The sequence below is a fragment of the Xenia sp. Carnegie-2017 genome, unplaced genomic scaffold (genome assembly GCF_021976095.1).
Source record: "Xenia sp. Carnegie-2017 unplaced genomic scaffold, XeniaSp_v1 HiC_scaffold_4, whole genome shotgun sequence".
NCBI lineage: Eukaryota > Metazoa > Cnidaria > Anthozoa > Malacalcyonacea > Xeniidae > Xenia > Xenia sp. Carnegie-2017.
This window is the reverse complement of record NW_025813504.1, coordinates 4,666,216-4,685,902: the sequence shown is the minus strand read 5'-3', so window position 1 is coordinate 4,685,902 and position 19,687 is coordinate 4,666,216. Positions and strand designations below refer to the sequence as shown.

At 33.6% G+C, this 19,687-nt stretch overlaps 2 protein-coding genes across 4 annotated transcripts; both read right to left on the bottom strand.

Moving 5' to 3' along the window:
* Positions 1–967: 967 nt before the first annotated feature.
* Positions 968–6,496, bottom strand: LOC124455418. 3 transcript variants are annotated; one of them, XM_047006062.1, is made up of 9 exons: positions 6,025–6,496; positions 5,558–5,669; positions 5,177–5,397; positions 4,854–4,903; positions 4,472–4,553; positions 4,125–4,301; positions 3,283–3,397; positions 3,121–3,204; positions 968–1,715 (listed from the first exon to the last, which is right to left on the bottom strand). In XM_047006062.1, the coding sequence occupies exons 1-7, from the start codon at positions 6,475–6,477 to the stop codon at positions 3,350–3,352; spliced, it is 1,143 nt and encodes a 380-aa protein (XP_046862018.1). In that variant the 5' UTR covers positions 6,478–6,496; the 3' UTR covers positions 968–1,715; positions 3,121–3,204; positions 3,283–3,349. The 3 variants fall into 3 exon arrangements, with proteins under 3 accessions (XP_046862018.1, XP_046862019.1, XP_046862020.1); XM_047006063.1 differs by lacking the exon at positions 968–1,715 and adding an exon at positions 2,347–2,402; XM_047006064.1 differs by lacking the exon at positions 968–1,715 and adding an exon at positions 2,628–2,698.
* A 483-nt stretch (positions 6,497–6,979) lies between these two features.
* On the bottom strand, positions 6,980–17,615 carry LOC124455419 (ryncolin-1-like). The gene is made up of 4 exons (XM_047006065.1): positions 17,413–17,615; positions 13,565–13,731; positions 9,914–10,291; positions 6,980–7,807 (listed from the first exon to the last, which is right to left on the bottom strand). The coding sequence occupies exons 1-4, from the start codon at positions 17,472–17,474 to the stop codon at positions 7,536–7,538; spliced, it is 879 nt and encodes a 292-aa protein (XP_046862021.1). The 5' UTR covers positions 17,475–17,615; the 3' UTR covers positions 6,980–7,535.
* Between the last annotated feature and the right edge of the window lie 2,072 nt (positions 17,616–19,687).

Here is a 19,687-nt window from a genome sequence, read left to right as displayed (position 1 = left end):
AAGCAGCATTCATGTCAATATATGAATTTGTAAAAGATATCCATAAATTCCATCTGATTGTAGTTTAGTTTCTATCATGCTTTAGAAAATTATTATGAAACGATCAAACATTCAATTCAGACAGTGCGCTTGACTATGTTAGTTCAGTTGGCTATCAGTCGAAATAGGTCAAACCAATCACAGTAAGACAAAAATTTAAACGAACCAATTACACGATAGCAAGTGGACTCCCTTATAGGTCCGGCCACCCCGCTTATCGGTCGAGATTATTCCAGATCGTCCACTGATCTGGCTATTGACCAATGAAATAAGCGTTTTTGGCGTTCTTACACTCCTTTATCCGTCGAACCAGTCAAGCCACCCCGCTTATCAGTCAGTTATTCCAGGTCAATTAAAATTCAACTGACCTGGTTACCAAGGAGATATTCATTGGATTAGTCATTAGTTTTCAATAATAAATAAAGCTGGATTTTTATCACGAAGTAAATGCGATAATAAGGTAAGAATAATTAATGAATTTTTAATTGATATGAATAGGTAATTTTTGAGTTTCAAACATCAGTAGCGCGACGGTTTTGACATACTCTAGATCCGCCCCTGGTTTGGAGTTAATCTCGAGCAAAATATGAAACATGGGAAGGCTTGTAACGTTAAAAGACAAATTGGATGATTTAGACGGACAAATCATGAAATTCGGTGTTTTCAAAAACTCGCCCCAGACCCCGTTGCTCAACTGACAAAGCTTTGGATACGTCTCGGCTATTTTATATAATATGAATGCTCACAATTTTAGATGAATTGGGTTGGGCAGAGAGAGCTAATTGGTTGGGATATATGTCGCATATAAACTCTTACTTGTAGGACATTGATAAATAATAAAGAACATAGTTCTTTCACAATTCAACGACAGGTCAAAACTTCCGGTGTTGTACAGAAGACGAGAAAATGACTGTGCACTAACATGACGTCACAAAACCAAATGTTTGCGTGATATCAGTTATACTAGATACGTGAACAACTTAAATTACATAATAAGTACATAAAAAGTAGCTATTCGTTTACGAATAGTAGCTATGTCGTCTATTCAATGTCACTGTCCACTTCCGAGAGCTCTTCGATGTTTTCATCTTCAGTATCGGATTCCTCATACAGTGAGCATTCAGATTCATTGGGAATGTTGACATCATTGGTTAAGTTGACAATCTAAGCATGGAGAAGAAAAGTTTCTCCAAGCGGAAGCTCAAAACTTTTCTTCAAGCTGAACAACTCATTCCGCAATTTGATTTTAAATCTTATCAGTTCATTCTTTGAACCAAGCATGAATTCATCGCTGCTCAAATCACCAATATCAGCAAGTGCTTCATCAATTTTTGAGATAAGATTGGTGTAATACAATAGAAGCCTTTCTCTTTCCAAGTTTAAAAGTTTCTCTTCCTCGTCACATCGTTTTAGGATTAAGTACATTTCAAAAGCCTTCCTCTTTGTGTATACTGGGACCGAGGCTTCCCCTAGAATGTCATCCTCACCAGACTCAAATCCCTCATAAAGGTCTGATGTAGGATCTTTCGCTTTGTCAAATGTCAGACGATCGGGTAAACTGTTTATAAAATCATGAAGAGAATCAATGGCAGCATTGTGTTTCTCAATTGTTAATTTCATCTTGTTCGTGATCTTGGTGATTTGCCTGGACAAGCGAGTGGCAATTTTCTGACCATCTAAACAAGTAAAAGGAATACAAAATTAACATTTACAAGAACAACAAAAGACAGATATGGTAACATAGCTTAGGTTACAAGTATTCGAAATTTACAGTGCATTACAGTACCTGCATACTTCTTTCTCAATGTTATTAAGAAATGCCTTTCTATGGAAAGTCCATGTAAAGCTCCGACAGTATCTTTTCGTTTTCTTTGTATGACTTGCAATGCAACGTCAAAATTAGGATGACCAGGTTTCCATCTTTCTTTTACAGAATGCTTTCGTTCAATATCTTTTAAAATCTTTCGAAACCTGTTTACATAAATTTTGCGCGTATGTAAAAAAAAATTTAAAGCAAAATATTGCTTTGACACATTTATACATACTGGTATAGTTTTTTCGACATCTGATGAATTGAGTAATCTTCAGACGTTATCTCTTGGTTTTCTTCAAAACATCCGAATGATGTAGCACTAAGAATTTAATAATTCAACAATTAGGCTCAAAAGAAATATTAAAACGTCTATAGGCATGTATTATAGAGAAATAGCCAGTTTAGTACATTAAAAAACCTACCTTAGTTGGTTTTTTAGTAACCTACCAGAACTACTTACCAGGTAGTTCGCTAAATAAATCCTTCATTTCTTGTTGCGTTTTAATTTTAAGTTGTAGACATTTTTTAAGCTTCGACGTTAACGATTTTCCTGAAACAAATCATATACAAAAAATTAAAACAATTAAGGCGCAACAAACAAATAAAAACATTTTCATTGTGTCAACGCATAGTTAAAAAATGAAGCAATGACAATATTCAAGCACCTGCATTGCTAAAATTTCTTCGAGATAAGTGAAGAAGCGCGTCTGTCAAAAGATCTACTCTTCTACTGGCAGACATCTCCTTAGTAATTGCTGAGAACCCACAAAGGTAAGCCCAGAGCCTTTCAATAGCCTCACCATCTGTAAGACCAAAACCATCGAGCCTTCTAGGACTGAGCTTGATCTGTTTTTTTTGAAGATATTAAAAAATAATATTTTACCTACGGGGACTTTTAATCAAGGAAGAAACCAGAGCAGAAAAGATTGTCTTTCTTCAATCGCTACATCATTACCCAGGGATGTACTTTTCTAGAGGGAGGGGGTGCTCTAGTTTGGATAAAATTCTAGTGGCTGCTTGTTGCCGTAACATGCAAGACATTTTTCGTCAAATTTTGTTACTTATATACAATGATTGGAGATTTTTGAAATTGTGCTCCACAAACCCCAATTACGATAGCTTGATGGTTTGATATACATAAATTTCTTAGGGAAAATGCCACTCCTCATCCATCTCCACTAATCAAGGTTGGAGGAGAGCACATTCCTCCGCTATCCCGCCTCTTCATCCATCCCTGTCATTACCAGGTACAAAGCTTTATTCATTACCTGGCATGAAGCCTTGTGTCCATAACAATGAAATATCGGCACCGAAATTGACACTTTTGACAAAATGTCATGCCTCTTGTTTGCCTAGAACGATACCAATTTATTCAAAGTTTAGTTGGTGAATGAACTTGTCCCACATCATACATGCCAACATTAAGATACCTTTAAATGTGATGATAATACACATCCAATATCATACATTACTTTTAAATCAACACCAGGACTTTGGTCAGCATCTTTTAAAATGCTTTGGATTAGGAACAGCGAATACGAAATTCTGAATATTAATAATAGGACACTAAATATTATTAAAGGGTAATAATAGATCACGTTAGCACAGAATCGTTTTGTCCTTTGTCCCTTTATTTCAAAATTGACACAGGAAAAGAAATTATAACCCGACGATTTGTTGTCCATACCACCTAATCAAAGATCAACAATATTGATAATTGAATGAAGACAATTATTTAATGAGACAATTGCTTAAATTGTCCAACAAAGTGCGAAGATCATATCTTCATTCAATTTCAAACACGCACTTCATACAACAATCTTTAATATTGATAATTGCAAACCTGACAGTTTACACAATCAAGACATAGACCATGTATAAACATGATAAATTAAAGGAAAAGAAAAAAATTGGCTGTTTGTAATTTTGATTTTAAATCCACGTAGCTACTTACGTATGTATCAGGGCCCATGGACCTGCATGAAGCATAGACCCACTTTTCTCAGGGGCGAAGCCTGCCCAATCTTTTACTCTTACGATGCAAATTTGTCAGCAAAATTGTTAATAATTTCTTTAGAAAATCAAATCCATTCATTGTTTTTCCAGTGATTGAATACAAAAATATTTGCAATGTAAAAATAGGCTGGCTTTGCCATTGCTTTTCATTGGACTACAAATAAAGTTTGTTTTCAAACTATTCACTCCCCCCCCCCCTCCCCTTTCCAGAATACTTTTGAATAGGCTTCAAAGTCCTTCATCATGCAATAATTACCTCTCCTACTTTGTTATTAGACTTGCTATAATCATCAACAAAATCATCTACTTCATCCTGATCAGCAAACTTAAGGCAGCCACGGTTTGGGACAGCAAAACTATTCCCTGCCAACTTTTTGCGAGTTAGACCAAAGCAAGCATCCATGGAATGAATGGCCACACCTAACTCACCAGTCTAAAGCAAACAAAGCTCTTTAATAAAATGAAACGAATTTTATGCTAAACATGTAACACTTCATATTTCACAACAACTTTAAATGTTCTGATAATATATGTGACAAAAAAACATATAATTTAAAATAGTTCACAAAGCAAACAGTAGAAAAAAAGAAATCAAATACTGACTTGTGGGCAAAGAGGGCAATTTCTATAATCAATCAGGTCTTTCTGTATGAACTTTAATGATCTGACTTGGTGTTTGAAAGATCTGACAAAAAAATCAAATTCTTAAATGATATAATATATACAGTCAAACCTCTTGTATCAAATGACCCTGTACTAAGCAGATACTGTGTAAAATCCAAAACTTAATCTCATATAACTAATAATGATGAAAGTATAATGATGAAACCTCAATCAAGCTGACACTTTCATTAAGCTGACACTAGTCTGTTGTCCAATGGTGTGTACTTAAAACAGGTTAGACTGTACTAATCTACACATATAATCTAACTATTAGGTCTACAATAACTGTAAATAGACTTTTGTTTTATAACATATAACATACCTGTATTCATCGAATGATCCATTGTTTAACACATTATATATGTTTTTGACCTTAACAAGAATAAAATGAACACCTAGTAAACTTGTGCATTTGTTTCAAAAATAAAATAAAGTTGAATACACAAAGTCATAACAGCAAAGGAAACTTCATGTATAATTTGAATGTGCTCTTATCTTATTTGAGGCAAATACGCATTATTTATGTTGTTTGTAAAAAACAGTGATTCAATAAAATTTTTTGCAAAGTATAACCCATCTATTTCCACTATTTGATGGGTAGACTATCACATGGGTACACAATTCAGGTTTATGAGAAATACATACCAGTCTAGGTAGCATTTCAGGATATTCAACTTCAACAGTGCTGCAAAATTTGTGCAAGGATACATGGCTCTCGAGCAAGAATTTTTCAGCAAAATCCATGAAGTCAAAGTGAAATCCAATTTTGGGTTTAGAAGATGAGCCTGGCCACAGCTGGAGTTTAATTAGTTTTTCCGCATCCTTAATACACTGACAGAATTCAACAATTTTTAAATGCTGCCGACCTAAATTTTGTATGAGAATAAAAATTGGATTAATTGATATGCAAATAATTAAAATAGAAATTATTGGCCTAAATGAAGCTAATACTTAACAGTATTACTAACATATACACATTTACATGTAGTCAAAGTCAAAATAACTGTCATTGTTGCCATACTGTACCTTTTCCATCCACACATATTATAGTATGTGATTGTGTTGAAGAGCAGTTAGCATGCTGACTGTCACGTAATATATCACCAAAAAGTAATGGAACAAACATTTCACAATCAGTCTAAAGAGTAGTTATTTAAGCATCAGAACATGTATACATTCCATAAGGCACCATGCACAGCATATAGCAGCATATCCTTCTTGAAAATGATTGATAGTTTTAATACAAAATACTACAGATTAAGTTACTTTAGAGTTAAGACATGGTTGTAAAAAATTGCCAGCATTTGATGAATACTAGAGCTTAACAAGCCAAATTCCAAATGTAAAAAGCAAAAATATTTCATCTGAAGAATTGACTTTTGGAAATAATCACCTAGAATTGCCTTCTAATAGACGACTTAACTTGTTTATGTTTTGCTGGCAGGCAAATTTTATAGGGATTCATCTGTGCCGCCAGAAAGAATTAAGCTTACCTTCCATATTTCAACCAAATGGAAAACATTCCTCGTTCGATGAAGGGATTCCGCACACTCAAAACAGTAGAACTGTCCGTGACCGCAATCACGACATCTAATTTCTGCTTTCTTTGCTGGTATCCCATCTTCTACACATTTTACGCAGAGTTTTCCTGGTAACATGGCACAATTTTCGATGTACGACTTTACTAAATTATTTTGCAAACACTTCCAGGATTCGCTTTCATTCACTCTCCTCCTTTCATATCGAGATCCAATTCCACGTAAATTATTTGTACCTTCGTTAAGGTTTTCTTGAAAGCCTTCAAATGTATCGATCGTACGAACTGGAAGAACAACATTAGGAGAGAGAGAAATATTTTTCCTACTAAGTTTCCCAGCAGCAGAGTATGTCTTCACAGTCAAAGAGTATGGTTTTACCCTGCGATTGCCGCTCCAACTAAGCGCCATCTTTTCTGTCTGTCTCACACTAACAGTGTCCAGAGATATTGAGGTCAGGAGAGACAAACATAGCCTTTAGATTGCACAGAAAGCAATCTAAATTGGCTATCTTCCGCATTCTAAAGTTTAGAGCTCTGAGTAATACCCATTTAGAATGAGCGAAACGGGTGATCATAGCGTGTTTTCCCATGTAAGACTTCTTCAAGTAAGTATTATCAAAATGCACATTAAGGAAAGCGTCGTAATGTTGATACATGTCATGCGCAATGAGAGCCACGCCCAATTCAAATGGGTGTAATAATGCTTCTACTCCAGTTTCAAAAGGTGTAATTAAGCCTCCACTCCTCCACTATCATTATTTAAAATCAAAGCTCTTACAGACATTTTCAAACGTGTCTGACACTTAAGAAATTCGGTGTGTTACTAAATTGAAAACGAAACTTTTTCACAAAACAAAAAAAAATCAAATTTATTAAGTCTGCCAAAAACCACTTAAAAACTTTGCAGTTTAAGCATGAAGAATATTTAATGTTAAATGAAAAGTAGTGAGAGCTTGAAAGAGATGTAAGAATAACCATAACACTAGAAGATGCATTTAAGCTCTCAACACATCTCTTCTTTTCAAGCTGTTTAAGGCAAACTCTGGCATTGTAGTGTTCACAACAAATATCACCTACAATCGTCCGAAATTACATAATTACACGAATCGAAGTGAATACTTTGCATCATCACATTTCACTTTATAAAGCAGCAGTGAAGTATCGTTAACAATAAAACCTCTGTTAGGATTTGCTCATGAAGAATTATTTTAAGAAAGACGTTGTGCGTGAAAGGTATTAAAACAATATTTAAGGAAAATGATTTTTCTTAAAAATTTTGCTACAAAAAAAAAACAACAAAATAATAGCTATGTTGCAAACAAATGTCTAATGAAAATCTACGTAAACGAATCAAAACTAATTTCCTTGAACTAATTTCAAATTTGGACTAAAATATACTAAGAATAAGAAATATTAAGGTAAAAACAAGTCTGAAAATTGTTCTTTCCATCTTAAAAGATTACTGCCTCAGAAAAAATTACGAGGCCTTATTTTCATGGATGTAGATTTTAAGGAATAGTAATAGCCTTTCCATGCCCTCCAGTTAATACCATCAGCGTATGAAGAGTGTTTACCATGATGATAGATCCCGTTTAAATTAGAAGCATGACAATTACTATACCACCATGCGCCTTTATAAATAACTGCACAATTTGCTGAAGAAGATTTATCGTTGTCAGAGTCTTTAGTAGTAAAGGCCATTCCCTTGTGGGAACTTTTAAACGAATCACCAGCTGTTCCTAAGTATTCGTTAAAACACAATGTTATTTGTTGTTTAAGTGCCTATGAATGAAATTTGAGCGACTAAGTTGTGCGGGTAAATAAGCAAAACCTAAATAGAAATTTCAATGCATAAGACTTTTGTTTATAACATCTCAAACACAATATATCTTTACACTATGTTAATAATTTACTAGTCATATAACTGCTATCTACTCCATGTGAAGTTTGGAAACATCAGTACCAAAAATTGCTTGAACAAAATATGAATAGTATTATAAGAATATTGTATTTGTGTTTTGGCTTCAAAAGAAACAAAATGTACGATTTTAAAGAGCAAACAAAATCACATATTATATTCAACACATCATAACAACACTGTTGAGTTGCTTTTGTTTCCTGCCTCGTCAGTTTGAATCATTGTTTTACAGTGATAACGAAGAGCATGACCCAAATGAAAATTGTATTTTTCGGGAGCATGTAAAGCAAAGATCATGTTGTTAGTTCATTGTAAATAATTTCATTCAAGTTAACTTATATGAAACTATTTGCCTACGTTATCCTATGAAGAAATTAACAAGTGAATGTCATCAAGTGCACTCAAGGTTACAAAAGTGTTACCTCGTTAGAAGGCACCAAGGAATACCAAAATTTAGTTTGTTTCAAGAATAAGGCATCGTTGGGATTAATGACGGGTTTACACAGTTTGGTCCCTCACAAAGCAGCTTTTTAACAACTGTCACAATTGGCATAAATCTGATCTTAATTGGCTTTATGTTAAAAACACCATTTAAGAAGCTACTTCAATATAGAGTTGTATGTAAAATCACATGTCCACGATGTAGCTCGTGCTATGCTGGCCAAACAAGATGTCAGTTACTTCACTGTAATAAGGAGCATCATAGCAAAACAAGTCCCGTGTAAATCACTTTAGTTTATGTAATGACAGTTTTAGGATGGAAAATGTATGTTAATTAGAGAGTTCGTCAAGATCTACGACTCACTTAAAGGCCAATTTCCATTTCGGTCGCTTTGCTCGCGCGTGCAGGGCATACACGTTTTAGCATGCGCTATAAACTACGTCATTGGCTTCTCTCGGACTTTGTGGACACTTGCGCACACGCTTTAAAACTTGAAAAATTTCGACTTTCTTATCGTGGGAAGCATGGAACACATGAATGATATCAACCAATCACCAAGAGTTAAGTCGCCAAGGGAAGTCTGGCTGGTATAGTTATAATAACATCACCAGTGACCAGGTACCTCAGTGTTATTGTCAGTCTGTCGTCTAGTCCTATGGCTACGTGTCGTGTTTACCAGCATGTGATGCTGGGAATAACTAAACCAAGTAGCTCTTCAAATGTACTTGGGTTTTTTGGAAACATTTGAAAAAAGATTATGCTGAATAACATTGATATTCGCCTAAAGTGTGATATTCGCCATTACTTTTTCCATCTAAATAGATTTTCCTCGCCCAAAATCGTTTTCTGTATTTCTTTCGTTGCAATCGCCGTCTTAATAATATCAGAGTCAAGAGTCTTCTATTTAAAGCTACTATCTTTGACAAGTTTTTACATTACCGCGCGCAAAATAGTTTAATGAGACTGTTTTTAAACGCGCGTACGAATGCTTAAAATTGTTCTCTCCGTGTGCGCTGGCAAAACGACCGTAATGAAAATCGTCCATAATGACTTTAGCAACATAGCAGATTAATGCCATTAAACCCTCTCTAAACACTAAAAACGAATATAGGACTCGCGTAGTTGTTATGAAAATATATAAGATAGTACATTATTATACTTTAAATTGATAATTCGAAGCTTTGTTAATTCCTATGTTAAATCTTTTTAAAAGGCTTGCACTTCGCAGAGATAACCGCAGCTGCATCAACCAATAATTTGTCTTCAGTTACCCTAACAATATTGAAACCATCCAATTGGACCAAAACTGTAGGGCCAAAAACGTTGAGAAGGGCTGAAAACCAATATCTTAAACCATATTTTATATGAACACCCACTTGATCACAATATTTATATATGCGTGATATATCGTATTAAAGTTAAGTTTAAAAGCTATATTAAAAAGTGATTAAAAAAATTACTAAAGTATACAGCAGTAATTTTTACCTGAATAAGTTCCAAGGCTTAACTTGTATTTCAGTTTTTCACTTGTAACAGAGAAAAAATCATATTCAGCATATTTTGTGTTGCCTGCTGTATCCTCCATGTCAATGCGAAGTTTATTTTGTGTTAGAGAAGTTAATCTGTTTATTTTATCTAATCCCAGCCAGAATTCTGTTTTCAAGTTCCCAAAGCCATATTTGTAATCCTGCCATCCTCTATAAAAATCAACGCTACCATCAACACGACGTTGAAAAACAGTCCAACCACCACCAGATGTCTTCATGTCACAATATACATTGAAACTCCCTTGATCATCCGGATCAATCTGATACACACCACTTTTCCTTTCTCCTTTCTTGTAAAGTTCTGCACAGTCTTTCGCTGATTGAAAAAAAATAGTAAACAATTTCAACAAATTTTCTATCTTTGTGCGTTTAAAATTTTACCAAGTTATTAGCTATCTTTGTGCGTTTTAAACACGGAAAATTTTAGGACGTTATTAGCAATTCTCATTTTTATAGTTTGTTTAATATCTTCAAGTAGTTTATTTCTAAAATCGAAGCTACCGGTCTAGCTGTACTACAACTTCGGGGTTTTTGGTGGAAAACGAGTGGATCAATCTACTCTGCGCGTTCATCGGGCTTTTTATACAAGTTGTGTTTCTTCATCTCACATTGCACATTTCTTTTTTAACAACATAAGAAACTGGATGTTTTTAATAAGGAATTCTGTTTTGATAAATCTGCTTTGGTGTTTGTCATTGTCTATAGACCCTAAGAAAAAGAAACAAATTATACTTGTGCTATTATTTCAAAAGAAAATTGATTAAAGTTTATTTGACAAGAGTATAGTTATACAATTGACGTTGCATTTGATATTAACAAAAACGAATATTATCTATAACGAATGCTGAGTGTATTATAGTAACTGGTTTTCGTCACAGGCCTAATATCACGGGTCTTAATCACTTGTCTTATATCTCATCCAAAAGTAAAATTATTTGATAAAATTAGGTGACTTAAGATGGGCAAAAGCAAACGGCATGTATGATTGAAATTTTAGGCCAAATTCTTGAATGTTTGCAAGTAAATTTTAACGCTTTAAGGTACATGAAATGGGAAGTTGAAAGTTAATTCACTATTCGCGAGAAACCGATAATCAAATGCTGGCGGATGCGAAAAATGCAGCAGACAAGTCAAATTACATTATTATTGTTTCTGAAGACACAAGGTCTTTATTTTTAAATGTTATTTTTAAGTTCAGTGGAAATAAAATACTGTTATGCATTATTTTGAGAAGAAAGCATGCATAATGAACTGAAATTCATAAAAATAACGTATCAAGTAGCCTTTACCAGGTATTCTTAAAGTGATTCAACAATTTATAATTTAAGCTTATAAATATCAATATATCAAAATAAATAAGTGGTGATGATTTTCAACTGTCCATTCTTATGATGCTCATAGTCTTTGCCAGCTGATTTATTTGAAAATTGAAATGGAGATCATTAGCGTATTGGGTTTGACAAATCCGAATGTTGTCAGGAATATCAGTAATGTTTGAAAATAGACAATTTACAATTTGTTGGTTGATAATCATTATACGTATGTCATTTCAAAATTCTTTTGCCTCACTAATAGGTTGATCAAATGGAACAGTCACCTGTGAGCTACAAAACTGTAACAATTAGCAGGAAAATATTAGACCATGCAGTGGCGTGGTGGCAGGGGGGCCAGGGTGGTCGAGCCCCCCCCCCAGCTGTTGATTTCTGGAGGGGCGCAGAAATGAATATGAGACACGAAGTTTTAAATTTGGTCTAGAAAAATGAATTAAAGCAAAACAGCTATTTCCGCAGTTATAAAATACAGTTAATGAAGTTAACTTTGGGGAAAAAGGAAGACTGATCAAAATGCAACCTTGTAAGGGGGGGTCGTTTTACAGTCTATTAAGGAATAAAGTAATCGAGGAGCATTCTTGATGTTTCTTATGTGGCCACAACAATTGAATTGTCAATTGTCACAATGACTGCAGACAACATACAGGGCCAAATTTAAGGTATTCTTTGAGGGCGCAACAAGGCCAAAAAAAATGTATAGTTTTTTGCCTATTTCAATCAATTTTTTGGCTTTCTCCCACAGACAAGAATCGTTACTGGCATTGCATCTTTTTATTAATCGAAGCTTAGTAATATTTTTTGTGGGTAGCCTGCTCACAGGCTAACCACAATGTTATACTAAAGATTGTCCTGATATCCAGGTGATAGGACGGCAATTCACGAATTGACACGACTACATGACGATGATGCTTTACGGAAAATATTCGAAAGTATAAAATTAAGGAAATTCGTAAAATTTTACTGGCTATAATTGAAATAAACATCTCAAAATATCAAACAAGTATACTAAAGGTTGGTATTAATATTTAACATCAATCATCTACAATTCATGACCTCCTGTAACATTAAAAATAGAAATCCAATTGTATAAAATTCTGTTGTGAAGATTCTCTATTGAAGCGGAAAAAAATTAATTTTTTGTTAAAATTTTTGAATTTTCTCGAGGACGTCGCTACTCTTGTTATAGTGGCTGGCCTACTTAGCAGGTCTATTGAGTCATTGACTGAAGCCTGTCTCTCAAACAGACGTCCGACTTGTTTCAGTCGTTTAAGTCAGTCGTCCATAGAGCGCGAGTTAATAAACTAATAAGACGGACTTTTAGTTGGTGGTAATTGGAGACAAAATCATCATTTTGTTGATAAATGATCTATAATATTTTGGTTATCATTACAAAAAAATGACTTTCGGACTTCTCTAGCGATTTTTCATGTAGTTAATTAAATATTAGGCATTTACGCTATCCGCGTACCTATTTTTAATTTTCTAGTGGTAGCGCAGTCATCGGTAGAGTGTAATCAAAATGAAAAGGCTTACATAAAGTATCGAGACTCAATAATTCTGCGACATGTACTGCCAATTTCATTAGTTCAAAGACGAAGGGGGTGCAAAATTTGTTTTGGCCCCCGCAGTCAAAATTGCACCACCACGCTACTGAGACCATGCACAGTCTTATCCTGACCCAGAGTTTTGCTTGAGGCATAAATGAATAACTTATACGGAATTTGATTAATGCTGTGGAATAAAAAGTAATGCCTTGAAATAGTTTGCCGATAAACCAAAATTTTACTCTCAAAACCTTCTCACACGATGCTGTTTCAAAACTCTACCGTTATAGAGTTTCATACCGTTTTAAACTGTTTACTAATCCCATTGAAAATTTCTGCATTGTAGACATATATCTTTAGATGCTAGTATTTAAACTTGAAAAAGATAAGAAAGATTTTCATTTCCTCAAAATTGTTCTAAACAGTGGCGGATCTAGAGTAAGTCAAAATAAATAACTGTAGCACTTTAGCATATATTTACATTTCAATGCTCCAATTGGTGAAATTATAATCTTTAGAAATTCAAAACCAATAGTGTTTTTCAGAAAGTACTCTGAATTTAAAATTAAGAGCCATATTTAGTTTTAACAACGCTGGATACGCTTCTGGTTCTAATGTCTATGTACTTGGTTTTCGTTTTACTGACTATTTATCTATTTAAGTCGCAATGATAAAAAGTAAACAAAAGGTAATTTCATGTTGTCTTTCCCTCACCTTTTGTATTCTTAATACAAATCTTGGCTTTTTCTAGAATGTTCAAAATTTTTTTTTGAAGCAGAATGACTGATTTCAAATCACTATTGGTCCTTCTACTTTTTAAAGCTCGTTTAACGACGTCCAATGATCCTGTGTTTGTACGACGAACATCATTACATGCTACCCTATAACAAGATGTAAAAGTACCAAAAAATGAAGACAAGAGCAGCGTAGCAAACTCATAATATTTTGAATGGGGGGTGACTATATTCTAATATATATGTTGCACGCAGTGACTTAGAACCCAATCTACTAGATTTCAGACTCCGCCAGTCTTCTGTAGTTACAAGTGATGCAAGCTGCCACCTTGAAAGGTGACAAATCTGACGACATAAACGATTAATATCTTATATACATTTGGAAAATTCATATTCTTAGTTTGATTTTTAAAATGCTTTATAGGATTGGGTTTTTCAATCTCCCTTAAGCTTACTTTTTTTTAAGTTTTGTTCTTTTTCACCTTTCAGGAGTGCGTCCGTGCCTCACCTCGACACGGTCATTAGATATCTAGAGGAATGGGTTCTAAATCGGTGGTTGTACGATATCAGTTTCTTTAAAATGCCATCTTCCTCAAAAAAGTTGTTTTTATAGCTACAACATTGAAGTCAAAAATGCTCTATGAAAATATATAGTAGCAAATACAGTTCTCTTTTAGAGGGGAAATAATAGTTGCAATCAATAATCAAATACGCTCCTTATTAAATACTTCTCTGAGTTGTCATGATTTTAGCAGAAACAGATCTGAATTGTTCACATAACATTTAAACAATCTTGTCAACATTTTCTTTATTTTTTTTAAAAAATTTATCACTAATCACGTTCAGTGTATGACGGTTATGCAACAACGATGTTCACGCCAGGGGGCAAGTGTGTTAACATGTATGTTGCTGCCTGGACTGCGATTCTTTCAAGAGGGTGAAAAATCTATGAATAAATTGTGAATGCCTGGGCAAAGATGATCTAGCGAGAGATATTTCAGTCATTAATGTTGAAAGCACGCCATCGTTGTTAAGAGATTTCTCAACATAAATTTATGTCCTAAAATGTAAGTAAAGGACTGAAATGTATGCACGATTGAAAGACATCAAAGTCAATATTTATGGGAGTATTATCCGATTTATGTTAATTTGGCGTATGGTAAGCACAGATTGATGTTTCTAAAATTGTTCTTGCTGGAGGACTTTTAGCTTAGTTTCCATTGGTTATTGGCAAATCTTGGCTGCAATATGCCGCAAAATCATGCATTTCTTCTAATGTAGTTCAAGTGACGAATAAATCTGTTCCATAAGGTGCCATGCTATTATTTACCTCATATATAATTATAAACAAATGTTTGGTGCTTTTTGGTTTACGATCATTGATCACTCAATCATTGCACAATTAATAACTGTTCATTATACTATACATTGTTTTAGTTCTGAGAAAAGTAATATTAATTACATGAGAAGTTGTTTATTAAAACAAGTGGGGTTCACCCTCGTAGTCTTTGCTAAAGCCCCCTAAAGCGGGTGTGAGGACACTGTGCACACTTAAGTGACCCTTCTCCATAATTATTATTCTGTAGTATTAAACACGAACTATTTTACATCCGTGAAAAGTCCAATGTAAAGTCCACTCCACTTTTCTAGCTGACATCTCATGTAGAGATGTGAACTGTGAAGGTGCCTTGATTGTTTGCCAGAAATTACTAAGGGCTGCCCATTTAAGAAGAGAAATTTCTATAAAGTATGATCACTAGTAAATTTTTTCTCAAAAGGTTACTTTTTTCACAGGGTATGTGGAGATTAGCAAAGGGTTGTAATCAACTTGCATTGTTTGAAATCTGAGCTTTTGTATATCTATGAACTGTCCCTTGTATTACCTCATTTCCAACTTAACTCTTTACATAGAGGTGTCAATAAGAGTCTTTAGGAAGGTCTATGCCTGGCAACTTGGTAGAAATTTTTAAAGACCATATTTATTTTAGAATAGCTTTGTCGTAAAGTTCATTTAAGTTTCTAGTTATTCTAATGAGTCTTAACATTTACAAAACATTCATGCATTTTTCACCTCACAGTTTTTCTGAAAAAAGTTTGCAAAATGTGTTGTTTTAACGCAAAAGCGATGCCCACAAAAAAACATATTGCATGTCTCTAAAACGTTGAAATTTGCCTTTCCGAGACCTCAAAATTTCCCTAATGTTCCATTACCGATTTTTAAGAAATCCTAGATCTGCACCTGTGTGTAAACTTAACTTGTCAGTTTCAGTCAGATTTCCGTTTTACGTTGATAAAAAAACTTTTGGATTAAATAAGGGACTTATTTTGATAATATTATATATAGTAACAGAAAATGGAGGACACATATTAAGATGCGTTGAAAAATGGATATAACAAATGGCAAAAAGCTTGTTAAGTCTATGTTGATTCTCTGCAAAATCAGCATGTTTAATATTTTCGTTTTTTGTATTTTTTTAAGAAAAAAAAAAACGAAACAGTAACGACAACATTAAAAAATTATCTGCGCGCAAGATTGGCGAATATTTTGTTAAAAATACGTAGTTGGACTTCTACTCAAACAATAACATTTTTTGAATGAGATGCAACCGCGAAGCACATTTGAATTAGCTTGCGTAGGAAAATGACACAGTAAAAAACCATTGGAACAAATAGGTTAATATATACCACATGTTATTAAATCTAGTGAAGTTTTAGGAAATTTGCCGGGTGGGTTTGCGAATGGCTTTCAAACTTCGGGTTTTTCCCATTTTTCTATTTAGCGTATTTTGTTACAATTCTCATTAATTATGGATAAGTGAGAGCTTTAGTTAGTGCAACATGAATAATTGATTTAATTTTTTAAGAATTCTTTTAAATAAGAAATAAACAAAATAATCTGCACTTTGGAAGCACAGCGTTCGTGCACGTATTCAGCAAATTTCCTGATATCTTTTCACCGAAACAGCATGCTCCATATTTTAACCGTATGTGTTGCAATTGATTATTAGGTAGGTCAATTTTTGTAAGCAAATTATTTCAAAACGGATTCTCACAACTGAAATTATCATCTCAAAAATTGTTAGCCATTATTTGTACCATTTTTACGGTCTTAGAAACCGTTGGAAATCCAATTACCTATTTCAACCAAACGCTTTTGCAAATCTCGTGCGCTGATGAGTAACGTTACAGTTCCCTAACTGCCCTTGTTTTTGTACACCATGTCTTTATGTATACTGTAACAATTTAATAGTATGCAAAACAATATTTTTATGTCTGTTTTGGTGATTGATTTTGAGCTTAAGTGGTAAAATATCACATCTATTGCTTACTAAACAAGCCTAAGTAATTTTTATATGTTACAATATAAGGTTTCTATAATTTAAAAGCATTGTTTCACAACGAAAACACAGCGATTTTTTCTAAAATGTGTCGATGGTATAATTTTAATATAAAGAAGACCATTTTATTGTTTGCACTCATACCAATGATTGAAATTTGATATTGTTAATGTGGCAAATAAAAGCAACAATAATTTATGTACATGTGTAAACAGGCCCGCTGCGTATCTTTTCTTTTAAACATTGAACATGCGTTTTTGTAAATAACGTTTGAAGTCACGAGTATATTGCTCATGTTAGTTGAAGCCAATTGAGTCCCGACCACAGATATAAAACAAAATATGAAACTTTAATTCATCAAAAAAATTATGTATGCTTTTCCAGGATTATTTTAGCCGAAAAAATCTTATGTTTCTCACAAGTATAATGAAATCATCTTTATGATCAATGAAACTTTATAGCAATATTTCGTAAAATATTTAACATTTACCTGCACACATTATGGAATACAATCACAGCGACCAGAGTTGAAAAGAAAATAGAGTGAGCCATCCAGAAAATAAAGCGAGCAAAGAGAAATTGTTGTAAAACACTAATGTCAACCTCAGTACAAATAATTTAGCACGTTTACTGATTCGCACTATTCGCTAATATGACACTTTCGAAATGCAATGTTTCTAATCAAGCAACTCTATTGATTGTCATGATTTTTGCTGAAACGGATGTTGACATAACATTCAAACAGCTCGGTAGGAACTTTTGGCAAAAAAGATGACAATAAGTTCTTTATCGTATTTGAGCAAAATTTCACGCTCGATTATTCACAAAATAATGATTCAAGACCTTCCTGAGTCGTGTGCTATGATAGCAGCAAACAAAACAATTATATCAAAAGTTGCATGAAGTTTTACCTAAATATCTTTGCGAGGATACTAATTGAAAATTATTTACACTTAAGCTTATACATGATATTCTTTATTTCAAGCACCTCTTTTTGCTTCCTTAAATGAAAATCGCATTTTATATGTTTGCTTTAACTTGCAGACTACAATGCCTAATTAATGTAAATATGTGAATAACTATATCATGTATTTTATCCACAGCAAATATATAAGCTTTATTCACAACTTAAGAGGAAGGTTAAGTTTAAACTAGGTTAAATCTGGGTTTTAGTGTTATAAAATCAACCTGGGTTGAGCCATGGTTAGTTCATGTCGTGTGAATAAGGCTGTTGAAATAATCAATGTTCTATTAATAGGCAAAATTTGCTACTGAACGCTACCTGTTTCATTGATCTGAATTAAATTTTACTCGTCTGAATTAATTTTTACATTAAATGTAGACATGGTAATTTTATAAAAAGTTTGTTTTTATACTTTTTTGGCGATTTTGTCGCGACGATGATTTATGCACAAATGTCAGCAGCCACGTTGCTCTCCAGCCTGGCAATGAACTTGGGAACTACTTATCAAAATAGCTTACAAAACGGAGATTTTTGTAAGAACTATGAAAATTACAAACTACAAGAAAACAGCCTGTGTCTGCCGAACCTGAAAACATAATAGATGCGTTATGTTGAGTTATGAAGAAAATTTAATTTTGCCGTTATTTATTAAAGAATAAAGGATGGACCTCTAATTATATCCCTTGAAATCCTGACAAGAGTTTAAATAAAACATCAAGTGGCACAGCCGCAAATAGCAGAAAATAGTTGGTCCTGCTTTGTGAAACCGAAAAGTATGGGTTTCTATTCATTGGGCTCTCTTTGTTGCAAACATCACAGATTTATCACATACCATCTGAATATATTATATGCATCTAAACAAAGGCTCGATACAGCAACAGATATCCATGACATTGCTGTAAATTAGATTTGATACCTGAAATTGCTTGTGAAACAATGTTACATCTATCATATTTTATGAAGTTAGATTTACACCATGATTGCTTTATAAGTATATAATATTACGCACGTCTGTCGCTTGCCGCTCTATAAGAAAACGACAATAACAAACCCTCTCTTCGTATCTGTAAGCCTTTCGCTATCGCTAGTCTACTTAATACCTGAAACCATTGTAAGTTTGTGTCATGACAGCATTAATTTATTAACACACAACAGAAGAACGACGACAGTAAATAGAAATATATTGTTTCATACGCTTGGTTCTAATTTTTATGCAGCTACTTGAATAAAGCTTATTAAAATGCAAGTAACAAACTCGTACGTATTAGCATAGTATCAAATAGAATGCAGTAATTTTAATTAACTTTTCGGTCCAAAATACCACAGTTTGGAAACCATAAATCAATAGACAACAGGTAGTGAGACAAATATTCCAGTGTTAAACTAACGTCTGTGTAAAGAGGAATTGAATGTGCTATGTATTTCATGCCATGATGATTAATTGTCTTTATTTCTTCATACTTATGCTAAATGTAAATCTGCATGTAGCCTGCAAAGATTTTAGCGAATAAACTATCCAGTCTATTCTCTTCTAGTCAATATGCATTTTCCTGAGAACAGTCAATTTTAAATAACCGTAGTACTGATATATATATATATACATGTAACGAAATTTAAAACACGACACTAACACTCATAAAAGTACCTTAACACAGTCAAATAGATAATTTGAATTACTCAACAATGATGAATGTCCTTCATCTCAAAATTAAGGGTAAGCAGAACCAAGGACAAATATATCACAGCATACTGTTGTTTTTTGAACAATGGTCTTGATTTATGCTGACTGTCGGTTTGATAA